Below are 12,352 nucleotides of genomic sequence, written 5' to 3'. Positions count from 1 at the left end.
CCACCGGTTTGCTGGGCGCCACCATCTTGTTTGACGAGAAAGTGCTTCCGGGTGAGCTTTTCCGGTTGGAAAGTGGCGTTTGGGTCCTGAAGGAATCCTCGCGCCTTAGTTTCATCGAAGGGGGGGCGGCTTCGAACGAAACTAAGGCGCGAGGATTCCCTCAGCACCCAAGGCAAGGCGAGCCGAGCGACCGTCCCGAAGCCGTCCTGAAGCGAAGCCCATCGACAAAGGTACAAAGGAGGAGTTGAAGGTGGCGGGGAGAAGTGGGGGACAGCTGGCTGGCCGGTCGCTCGGCTCGCCTTGCCTTGTCATGCGTGCTGATGCCGGTACCGGGCCGTGGATCATTTTGTGATGCCGGTACCGGGCCGCGGCGCAAAAAAGGTTGGGGACCACTGTCATACAGTACTTGTGATCCCACCCCCCTTAAGAAAGCCAGATGGTGTCTTATTAAATGAGAGCAACCAGAATGAGTCTATTCAGGGAGACCATTTTCTTACGATAGCAGGAAAAGATTTGCTTTTCTCTGTGATGGAGCAACAGAATAAAGGCAATTTGGTTAAATTAAACCATTTTCTGGGTTGACAAAGTGAAGCTAAGCTTCACAAATAATGTACTAAGCTTCAAAAGCTTTTAATTAAGGTTAAAACTAACAATTCTACATGTGTGGATGGAGTGGCTAAGTCTGGTCTGGTAATACATGTTCAAACCCAGCCACTGAGTCAGATTATTCCTTCACGGAATACTCAAATCTTGTTGATCTTTATATACAGGATGATTTCCAATCCATCCAGGGATCAATTTGGGGATCTTTTGCATGCAAAGATGATAGAGATCGTCCTGAACTTACAAAAATTTGTTTAGTGACAGTTTGAAGTTACAATAGCACTGAAGATAGTGACTTATGGCCATTTTTTCAGTTATAACTATTGCAGCATCGCCATGGTCACATGATCAAAATTGGGATACTTGGCTCATATTGAGGATCATTGCAGCATCCCAGTAATGTGATCACCTTTTGTGACCTGACAAGGAGTCAATGGGGAAACAAAAGTCACTTAACAAATGTATTACTAACTTAACTGCAGTGTTTAACATGCCAGGAAAAAAAGATTGTAAAGGGGGCAAAACTCACTTAACAACTTTCTCATTTAGCAAAAGAAATCCTGGGATCAATTGAGGTATCAGGTCAAATACCACCTGTACTACCCATGAATTCTGGCCCATTCTCAGTGTTCCCAATAGTTTTTTTTTTTTTTGTTATCCTCAAATATGGATAAAAATACTTCAAGACTGCATTTTGTGGGCCCTCTATTTCTTGTAGAAGAACCAGCTTGGCTACAAACAGACTCTGCAGTTTCCCCACATCTCTACTCCTGGTCCACTTCCCTTGCAAGGATTCTGGCCAATATCTCTACAGTAGTAGCTGTCCAATTTCCGAGCCCTTCAGTAGTTTGTTGACCAAAAGCATAAACCAACAAGGTTGCACAAGTATATAGAAGAGGATGGACTGCCATTTGTCACAAATGGTGTAGGGTCTCCTGCTTGGGGGTTGGACTAGATGACCTACAAGGTTCCTTCCAACTCTTAATCTGATGCACCCTTCGGACGTTCACGCTTGGCATCTAAAGACTTGACTGCAGTAATGCCCTGTGTGTGGGGCTTGAAGACCAGCTAGAAGCTTCACCTGGTGCCCACCCTGCTCGCGGCTCCTGAGACAGCCACCTGGCCAATTCGATCCTGCCTGCAATGCCCTCCGGCCGCCCCCAAAGCGCACCTGCCTTCTGGAAACCAGGCTCCCCGGAGACCCAGAGGCCTGCCTTGCTCAAGCCTTGGCCGTCGGGACGGAGAGCGAGAGTCCGGCCTGCCGTTAATAATGGAATGAGAGAGTCGGAAGGGACCTTCTGGGTCATCTAGTCCACCCCCCGCCCAAGCCCCTTACACCATTTCTGACCGACGCCATTCTTGTCCTCCTTTATCCTTGTCTTCCGTTAAGTCGTTTTTAATCGCAGGTGATCCCGGGATAAAACCGGCAACCCCCCCCCCCAGCTCTCGATTCGGGTCCCTGAATGCAGCCAGGGATCCCCCGCTTGGTCAGCGCCGCCCCGGGCCCCGGCTCTCTCCGTGGCTAAGAGCCGCCACTCGGACGTATCGCGACTCCGCCTCTGGCTCGGCCCCGGGCGGAGAGCGGCTAATCGGCCAGCCGGAGAGGAGCGAAGGCCCGCAAGGCCCGGCCGCGGAGTGAGGGGGACGCGGGGGGCGGGGCCTGCCGGGTGGCGTTCAGGAGACGCCGCGGAACCGACCCCGCCCCTTCCGGCTTCCAGCCCTCTGGCCGCTGTCTGCCGGAGCTGGAGGCGTGGCCTAGAAGCATCCCGCGCTGCGGCGTTCGGCTTCGCGCTCTCGGCGCAGGCGCTGTCTCGCAGACGGGTCGCGCCGAGGGACAGACCGTGCTGACGCGCTCCGTTTTCTGCGAGGGAAAGGCCGGGTTTCAGACAAAAGGGGGGGAGGCGGGCAGGGAACATCCGGGTCATTCGCCGCCGCCGCCGCCGCCGCCTGAATCCGGGACACGCGCGGGGGTTGCTGCCGCTGCCGCCGCCGCCGCCGCCGCCGCCGCCGGGGCGCCTCACGGTAAGGCCCAGAGGGGATCGCGCCCGCTGCGGGGGGGCGACCCGCGCGGCCGCCTCTCAAGGTCAGCCGGGGCCCGGCGGCGCTCGGCCTTCCCTCCCGGGGTCCCCCGCAGGCCGCCCGACGTTCACTGGCCGCCTTTGTGTGTCGCAGAGTCCGTCGACCATGTCTGGGATCGCGCTCAGCCGCCTGGCGCAGGAGAGGAAGGCTTGGAGGAAGGACCACCCGTTCGTAAGTGGCGGGGGCGGGCGGGCGAGGGCGGCGGGGCGGGCGGGCGTCGCGGCTAACCTCCGGCTCCTTGCAGGGCTTCGTGGCGGTGCCCACCAAGAACCCCGACGGCACCATGAACCTCATGAACTGGGAGTGCGCGATTCCGGGCAAGAAAGGGGTAAGGAAGCGGCCCGCCCGCCGGTCCCTTTTGTCCGCTCGCCCCCCGCGGCCCTGGGAGGCTCCCGGGAGGGGGAGGGGGAGGGGCGGGAGGCGGTTCCCGGGGGAGGGAAAGTCCGCGGCTGAGGCGGAAAGAGCCCGGCAAGCGGCGTCTCAAAGCGCTGTGCTTCCCCCGCAGACCCCGTGGGAAGGCGGCCTGTTCAAGCTACGGATGCTGTTCAAGGACGACTATCCCTCCTCGCCGCCGAAATGTAAGTCTGGGCAGCCCCGGAGCGCCTCGGGGCCTTTCAAGGCCGGGACGGGCTTAGCGAACTGGGGGTGGGGAGCAGCATTTCATCCCCCCCGAAGCGAAGGAAGAGGAGCCGCTGCCTGGGTGGACCCGGCTGAGGTAATCCGGGTGGGCTCCTTTGCCTGCTGGCCCCCGAAGGGGAGAAGCCCCCCAAGAAGTCGGTCCCTTCGGAGTCCCTGGTCGCCTTTTCCTCTCCTGCTCGCTGACACCAGAAGCCGGGACCCTTTTTACCTCAGGCTTCCGGGGGCTTCCAACCGCGGCCCCTTTAAGCCTGGAGGACCTCAACTCCCAGAATCCCCCAGCCAGAGACCGCTGATGGAGAGAGCGCTCCCCATTTCTTTCATTGCGCAGCATAAGGTGGTTGTCCAGAGTCTCCGAAATTGGCTGCTTCCTTTCTTTTGTAATGACTCGCTGACTGGAGTTTTACATGGCCAGAGATTCCGAAATTCACCTTTCAGCCACTTGCGAAGCTGTGCTTCTGAGTCCCTGGTCATCTGCGTTTGTCTCTTCTTGGAGGGATGTATTTCTTTCCAATGGATGTTCGAGACTTTTCATTTTGTTAATTTGTTCAGAGTCCGAGTGCTTGAATAAATACTTTGGTGCATGGAACAAATACTATTGGATGTGTTTTTTAAAAATTGCCACCTTTCATATTTGAATTTCAGCTTCTTTTGATTTTTTCCCCTTTGGGATTCTTTCCTCTTGTCTTTAAGTTACTAGTGCTCTTTTAAAATAAATTTGGTTAAAAAAAAGCTCATTCAGAGGATTCAAGAGGGGACACTATCAGTTATAGTCCTTAAGATCTAAGTGATTACAAAGGAAATTAAATTGGTGTACTTCAGAGAAGGGAGTTTAAATTGGGTATAGAAGCAAAGGGCATATTCTTGCTCCCAAGCATTGACTGAAGCCCTGCTAGCTTTCTAAAAGTGTTTCTCCAAAGCCTTGTACCTGAACCAAGTTTTCCTTTCTCTAGGCAAATTTGAGCCACCCTTATTCCATCCAAACGTGTATCCTTCAGGCACAGTCTGTCTGTCTATCTTAGAAGAGGATAAGGATTGGAGGCCTGCAATCACAATTAAACAAGTATGCATTTTATTAGAACACGGGTCATGTTTATGCATCATACTATATTGATTCAAATGCCCTCAATTGTATGCCTGTAAGACCTAATGATTTCTTAATATTTTAAATTCACAATTAACCACTGAGGGTAAGTATTTAACACCTTGATGAAAATACACGTCTGATTTTCATCTATGATTTAACAAGGTGAAAGTCTACAGCGATGCTTCTCTTGTTCTATGTTCTTAGATCTTGTTAGGAATTCAAGAACTCCTAAATGAACCAAATATCCAGGACCCAGCTCAAGCAGAGGCTTACACAATCTACTGGTGAGTTGCCTTTCAACTCTTTTTTTTAAATAGCAAATATAGATCAGGTTTGAGATTAAATGTGGTTTCATCTTTTCACATATTAGGTCTCTGAATTGCAGGTAGTCCTCCACTTACGACCAACAATTGAGCCCAAAATGTATGTTGCTAAGTGAGACATTTGTTAAATGAGTTTTGCCCCCATTTTATGATTTTTCTTGCCACAGATGTTGAGTGAGTCACTGCATTTGTTAAGTGAGCAACCTGGTGGGTTAAGTGAATCCTGCTCCCCTATTGACTCTGCTTGTCAGAAGGCAGCAAAAGGGGATGATGAGACACTGCGACCATCGTAAATACAAGTCAGTTGCCAGGGCTCTGAATTTTCATCACCTGACCCCGGGGATGCTGCAACAGGCGTGTGAAAAACGGTCATAAATCAGTGCCGTTTTCAGTGCCGTTGTAACTTTGAACGGTCACTAAGTGAACTGTTGTAAGTCAAGGACTACCTATGTCTAATTTCCTTTCATTTTCACTATCCTCTTAAAAATTCAAACAGGTAACGGAACAGATTCATTTTCTGCTGCTCTTGGAACAAGGGCTCCATTTTAAGCCATTTTAGACAGGTGTGGAGACACCTTCCCTCTTGGAGCTGCATGTGGTATTGCATAATATGTCAGGATATGTGTGTGTGTGTGTATACGTGTGTGTGTGTGTGTGTGTGTGTATACTTAGGTACATTCTAAAAAAGATTTTATCTGAGGTACAAAGGCTGTTGGGAAAGGATGGCCTCTTCTGACGGGGGGCTTGCCTCCTTCAGGACCCCCAGAACCATCTCCCTCCCTCCCCTCCTCAAGCAGGCATCGTCTTCAGCTGCAGGTTTTGACAGAGAAATTATTTACTGTTACATTTATACCTCCATACTTCTTACAAGCCAACTGACTGTGGTTTGCAGTGCAACAATAAGTGATATTAAACGGGACCAAAGTAATAAAACAGGAAACAGTGCAAATAAAATTGTGTAAGTACAGAACAGTCATCATCCAAAGTCATATGAAATATGAGAACAAAATGCTTATAGGGGGAGGTTTTTGGTCTTAACACTCAGAAAGCAAAGCGAAGAATAACGTCATGGCGTAAGATGCTCCCCCCGAAACCTGGAAGAGGGAAAGTGTTCTGGGGTTCTTTCCTCCTGCCAGTTTGCTACAGGCAGTCCTCGATTTACAATCACAACTGAGCCCAAAACATGAAGCATTTGTTAAGTGAGTTTTACCCCATTTTACAACCTTTCTTGCCACGGTTGTTAAGTGAATCCCAACAGCTGTTAAATTGGTAACTCAGCTGTTAAGTGAATCTGGTTTCCCCCATTGACTTTGCATGTCAGAAGGTCGCAAAAGAAATCACACAACCCCAGGACACTGGCCGTCATAAGTGTGTGTCAGTTGTCAAGCATTGCACGACCCTGGGGATGTTGCAATGGTCGTAAGTGTGAAAAATGGTAATAAGTTTTTTTTAGTGCCGTTGTAACTTTGAACAGTCCCCAAATGAACTGTGGTAAGTTGAGGACTACCTGTATTCTGTTTCCTGGGCCTCTTCTAGGGAGGAGCCTCTTATAATATTGCTCATCTAGAATGTAATTTGCCACCACCAAGGAAGTTAGATCACAGGACCTGAAGCATCAGGTGGATGGGGAGTGCCTGTTGCCTTTAACCCAGCCAATGTATTTGATCCCAGGCTTCTCACCTGGGTTCTTGCACTCATTCCTAATTTTTTAGCAGGTAAATCTGCACAGGCATAAATAATGTGGATTCCTCCCTGATCTGTATAAATGTAGATAATCAAGAGCCCTTTTAAAATTTCCTTTACAAAGGCAAAGTAAGGCAATGCCGAGAGCTCCTTTAACATGCAGGGGTAGAGAGGCATTCTCCCTGAGGCATTGATGGGCAGAATCCCAAGATAAAGATCAGAGATGCAAGTGAGCTAATAAGATGTCCAGCAGAACAGTTGGGAAGTGGCTACGTGGAGAAATTAGACCATCCTGAGAGAGCACCAAGTGTGGACTTTTTAAGGCGAAAGTCCAGGTGGCAGTTCTGGTTCTTAATCCAAATTGACCATGCACCCTGGACTTCTTCACTCCATATTGGGTTTTCTCCAGCAGGCAAACCATTATTCAGGCAAAGCCTGGTTGGGAGGGGGGGGGGGGCAGGGGCACCCACCTTTAACAAATAGTCTGAATTTCTAGAGCAAGGATTCAGGTTATGCAAGAAATCCCATTACAACCTCCTTCCAGTACTTCCTGCTTCTAATTATATTCTGTCTTTGGTTTACCCTCCACAGCTATTATCTTGCTTGCAAAAATTCCAAGTTTCAATCCCCTGCCGCAAACTATGATTATTAAACTCAGTTACTTTATATAATGGGAGGGAAGGGTAAAGAGAGGGAAAGTTATGCTTTTTAACAAATGCAGCATAATAACCTTGTGGTAGCTCCTAAGTTCTGAAATTCCTTGCCTTTTAGAGGCTACAATGGTTCCCTCCCTGCCAATATTCAGGAGGCAATTGAAATACTGCACTTTGGCAGTCTTTGGGAAATAAGTGTTACTGTTGTGACTGAGTAATTATACAGGCAGGTGTTATGAAAGGGTTTCTGTTGAAATATTACTTTTAAAAATATATTGGAAAGTGCTCATATGGTTTGATGTTACTGGACTTCAGTTTGAATGGATGTTTTATTAATGTTTAGCATTTTAAGCAGCATATACATTGGTAAATGAATAATTTTCCACCGATAACTGGCTTTCCACCTCATCGTTAAAAGTTTACATGAATACCTTTATAATACACTGGATTTGTATTATGTACAAATTATATTTGTATATAATTATATTACATATACACAATGATACACACTGGTGGCACAATGGTTAGAATGCAGTATTGCAGGCTAACTTTGCCCACAGCCAGGAGTTCAATTCTGACAGACTTGACCGGTTGACTCAGCCTTCCAAGGTCAGGGAGAAGCGGAGCTGGATTGTTGGGGAGCAACGGGCTGACCTTGGGAACTGCCCAGGGAGTGCTGGAAAGCCCTCTGGAGAGGTAGACAAAGGCTAAGGGCTGTGGCTGTTGGAGATAGGCTAATCTGCATTCTAGCCATTCCCAACAGGTTCAGCTGAACCGCAATCTATCCAGAATGGTTTAGCAAAATGTCTGAAACACAATTTATTCATTTGAAAACAAAACTTTTTTAAAAAAAAATTGAAGCAGTTAATTATTTTCTGAAATTATGAGCTAGTCTAAGCATATTTTTCCATGGAAAAGCTGCATGCTAGTAGTCTGTTGGTGTTCACAATTAGAAAGAGTTGAGACCCATTTTCTACCTCATGAATAAAGAAGTTGCTGCCAAAAGCCGTTGGGACATGAGAAAACATTGTCTCCGAGTCATTAGGGTCATCGGTTCAGAATGAAGTGGTTTTTGGTTTGGTTTTTGGAGATTCCTCCCCTTTAGAATTCCTGTGCCTCTTATCACCTCTTTCCCATTCTTAAATTACTTCATTATTATAAATAATTGCATTCAGTCTGATACTGATTTTGCATCTGAAACAGATGACATTCATATCAAAATTCTTGAGAGGTGTGGTCTAAAGTGTTTGTACTTGTATCCTAGCCTGAAACTCCTGCATAATTTCCATCTCCAGGGAAACAGTGAAAATTCACTTAAAATACCAACAGGTTGATTTTTGTGGGTTTCTGTGCTAGGGAGAATCTGACCTAGAACACTTTATGGATTCTGATCTTTGAGAATCGTTAGCTTTTTCTCTCTCTACATTTAGCCAAAACAGAGTGGAATATGAAAAGAGGGTTCGAGCACAAGCCAAGAAGTTTGCTCCATCATAAGCTCCTGTCATCCACATCTTTAAAGGAAGGGATTAATTGGCAAGAACTTGTTTACAAAACTTTTGCAAATCTAATGTCGCTATGTACAATTAATAGTCATTTAGGGAAGGGATTATATGTGTGCCATTTTCCATATTCACCACTTGTATACAGTTCTAAACTTGCTGAATTGTCCCCAGTTTTTCATACAGGGTCTCTTCCTTCAGTCTTTTGTATTTTTGATTGTTATGTAAAACTTGCTTTTATTTTAATATTGATGTCAGTATTTCAACTGCTGTAAACTATAAACTTTTATACTTCTATAAATTCACTAGTATCTCTAGTTTCTTTGCTCTCAGATGCAGGCACGCTTTAAAATGTTTGGGGGGGGGTTGTTTTTGTTTTGTTTTTTGGCCTCTACTTGGCTGGTAAGAAAAAAAACCATGTCCTCCATTTATTTCCTTTTGTTTTCTACCAATAAGGAATTAGATTGTTGCATAAATGCCTTGGATCCAAAGTCAGCCGCATCTTGATTCTGCATCACCTCCTTTGTGTTCATGGAGTTTTGTCTGTGTTGCTGTTTAGAGTAAATAAACTGTTTCTATAAAGTTTTTTGTCTCGCTTTCTTCCCCATTTCTTCGCTATTACACCACTTCTGGAGAAATAGCTGCTCTGCAGTGCAGATAGCACAACCTGATGTGGAGTAGATTCATAGGTTCAGTTAAACACGGGTGAATGCTTGCTGACCCTCAGTAGATGGCTTTGTCTGCTGTAGCTGTCCGCAAGCCATACCAGCAGGTTCAGGAGTTTTTAAGTATTTTAACAGTGCTTTTCATACATCTTTAAAATGCAGTTAAATTGTATATGGTTGCACAGTGATGAAAAGAACAGAAATGTTTGAAAAAATGAGAAATGTTAAATTTTGTATTGAGGTTACTACATTCTCTGACAGTTTACAAAAAAAGTTTTTATGGTTAGGTCAGTAACTTGCTATGTAATCTTTTTTTAAACTATAAATAATGCCTGTATTAAATATAGGTTAATATCTGTTCACTGAAAAAAGCAAAAAGCCATTAAGGACCTGCAAGAGTTATCATTCCATGGCAGGAACTTTCTACAGAACTCTACATCTTTTCTGTGTTGTTTTTCACGCACAAAAGGAAAAATAAAAAAGTAGCATTGTTCCTAATCATTTATGAATTCCTGTTCAATTAAGCAGCATCTCCACGCCAACATATACAAATACAAAATATATTTCAAAGCAAGTTTAGGAAATAAATGAAATCATAAAGTAATCGAGATATTTAAAAAACCCTGAGAGAAATTCAGTCCATAACCATATGGGCTCCAGCTATTTGCCCTATTCCAAAGCCCAGGAATAAAATTTTATGCTAAAATTAATGTTGGCTCTAATAGCTGTTTGCAAGGCAGAAAAAAGGCTGTTCGCTATAGCAAATGTTATGCCTTTTTAAAAAGCCAATTTAATAGGATTGGTAAGGAACAGCCAGTTCCCACTTATCCCACTTACTGTTATGGCCCTAAGAAAAAAAAATGGTTCACGTACAAATGCAAACTGCCAATGACACACTATAGCATTCTGAAAGATTTCATAAGAAACCAAAGTAGTGTTAGGTCAATAGCTGCTCGGGTGGTGGGTTGCCAAGAGTGATGCCGTGAGAATTTCTACTCCGTCTCCAACTGACTCATGCCCTGCAGCTCTGTGCCTTCATGCAAGCTGCTTCATATTTGCATCAAGCTATTGTGGGTGATCATCGGGAGACCTGATCCATTCGTGGTATTTAATTTTGAGGCTGCTCAATGCCACGGTGAGACTGGATGGCTTACAGATAATTAAAAGGATAAACAGTATTTCAAGTGAAAGAAGACAACTGGCCAGAGACAAAACCCAAGTGGCGGTTCATGCTGTCCCTCAAGCAGTTGGCAGAGGGTTCTCTGGCAGTACAAACTATCTTGGGGGTTCTCGTTCCCCATTTGAGACCCGAAGCTAGATTTAAGTGATAATATTCTTATGAGACACTTAGCCACCTGAGACCTCTGCTTTAATAGAACAAGTTATCACTTTGAGAACAACTTGGCTGCAGTGAGCTATAAGTGGAATTGTTTAAAAAAAAATGGCTTGGGTTTTAAATTTGTCCATAATATGGCAAAAGACAAAGTTTTGGCCTCATTACGCTGCACTGACAAAGGCTATCTCTAGTACCTTCAGCCAAATTAGGCACCAGAGCAGGGGTGTCACGCAGAGCCTGCATGCCGGATATATTACGCCCTGGCCACACCCGGTTTAGCGAGGGGGAAAGTCTCAATATGCCATATGATGACGCGAGTTTGACACCCCTGCACCAGACAGTAGAAAGATCCCTCAGAGTATCACACTGGAGTCGAGTAAAGAAGGTTTATTATAAGATTAACATCTTACAATGCAGTATTTTACTTCCTATTACAGTTTTCAGACGACACCACTCTGGGTAGTTCACAATGAAGTAAAATTAAAATGTCAAAAAAGAGACAGATGACTGAAACATATTGAATTCCAAGGCCCGGAGAAGAGTTTTCAGCAAGTTGTGAAAAATCAATAGCCTGGGGAAGACTATGACTTCCAGGTATACATCATTCCAGAGCAGGAGCCATCGTCATGCTTTCTGGGCCTGCTAAAAACAGGACCCTGAGTGTGTCTACTCTTGACTTCACTAGGCACTTCCTTTGGGAACTGCTCTAGGCCCTGGCACACAAAGGGCTCTCACTAGTGCCTCGAATTGCACCAGAAACCAAACCGTAACCGGTGCATATATTGTGATCTACTCATGGCTGCCTATACTGCTGTATTGTGGATTCGCTGTGGCTTCCAAGTGGTCTTCAGGGGTGGTCCCATGTAAGAGACTAGCAATCCAATCACAAGATGACCAAGGCCCAAGGCACTTTTTGAAGAACTTATGAGCCAGAAGTGGCTACTATTATCCCCTGCTCTTGAGCTCCAGTTTGTTCTTCCCATCCAGCCCCATCCAGCCTCCAAGGTCAGCCTTTTGAGAGTCATTTCAGAACCATAACTCAGTTCCCTCTGCATTGCGCCCCCGGGCTCCACAAATTAGGGACTGTGGGTATATGACTCACAGAATCCTAGGACGGGAAGGAATCTTGGTCTTCCAGGCCAATCCATTGCCCAAGGCAGAAGTCTCTATACCACCCCAGACAAATGATTGTCCAACCTTTTCTTGAAAACCTCCAACAATGGAGCACCTACAATTCCAGAAGGCAAGCTGTTCCAATGATTGTTTTGTCAGGAAATTCCTCATTTCCAGGTTAAATCTCACTCTGCTCAGCCACCCATTGCTTCTTCTGCCCTTAGGTGCTGTGTAGAATAATTTTCCTTCCTCTTTCCTGTAGTAGCCTTCAAGTATTAGAAGACTGCTATCATGTCTCCCCTGAGCCTTCACTTTATTGGGCTAAACGTACTTAGTTCCCTTAGCTGTTCATTGTATGATTTAGCTTTGAGGCGCTTTCCCCCCGTTGCTCTTCTCTGCACTATCTCCAGGCCCTCTGCATCTTTTTTGATTTGGGATCACCAAAACTGGATTCCAAGTGAGGTCTCATCAATGCAGTATAAAGCAGAACTATCAAATCCATGATTGTGACGTCATCCCTTTGCTGAATCAGCCTAGAATGGCATTTTTAGCAGTGATCAGTGTATTGCCGACTCATATTTAAGCAGTGATCCACCAGGACACTTAAACCCCTCACTATTTCTACTGTTGAGCCAGATGCCTCCTCGTCTATACCTACGCATCTGGTTTTTCCTT

The 12,352-nt window shown here is 45.8% G+C and overlaps 1 protein-coding gene across 1 annotated transcript; it reads left to right on the top strand.

Moving 5' to 3' along the window:
* Positions 1–2,393: 2,393 nt before the first annotated feature.
* Positions 2,394–9,145, top strand: UBE2I (ubiquitin conjugating enzyme E2 I). Its single transcript, XM_026704054.2, has 7 exons — positions 2,394–2,625; positions 2,776–2,853; positions 2,927–3,010; positions 3,188–3,260; positions 4,272–4,381; positions 4,610–4,689; positions 8,495–9,145. The coding sequence occupies exons 2-7, from the start codon at positions 2,788–2,790 to the stop codon at positions 8,556–8,558; spliced, it is 477 nt and encodes a 158-aa protein (XP_026559839.1). The 5' UTR covers positions 2,394–2,625; positions 2,776–2,787; the 3' UTR covers positions 8,559–9,145.
* Positions 9,146–12,352: the final 3,207 nt, after the last annotated feature.

This window comes from Pseudonaja textilis, chromosome 14 (genome assembly GCF_049901715.1).
Source record: "Pseudonaja textilis isolate UNSWEBS1 chromosome 14, rPseTex1.2, whole genome shotgun sequence".
NCBI classification, from domain to species: Eukaryota; Metazoa; Chordata; class Lepidosauria; order Squamata; family Elapidae; genus Pseudonaja; species Pseudonaja textilis.
The sequence above is the reverse complement of the archived record's forward strand: the minus strand, read 5'-3'. Positions and strand labels throughout refer to the sequence as shown.

Coding starts and splice junctions, on each gene's coding strand:
- UBE2I (XM_026704054.2), top strand. CDS start 2,788: ATGTCTGGGATCGCGCTCAGCCGCCTGGCGCAGGAGAGGAAGGCTTGG. Junction 2,854..2,926: donor GGAGGAAGGACCACCCGTTC/GTAAGTGGCGGG, acceptor GGCTCCTTGCAG/GGCTTCGTGGCGGTGCCCAC. Junction 3,261..4,271: donor TCCCTCCTCGCCGCCGAAAT/GTAAGTCTGGGC, acceptor TCCTTTCTCTAG/GCAAATTTGAGCCACCCTTA.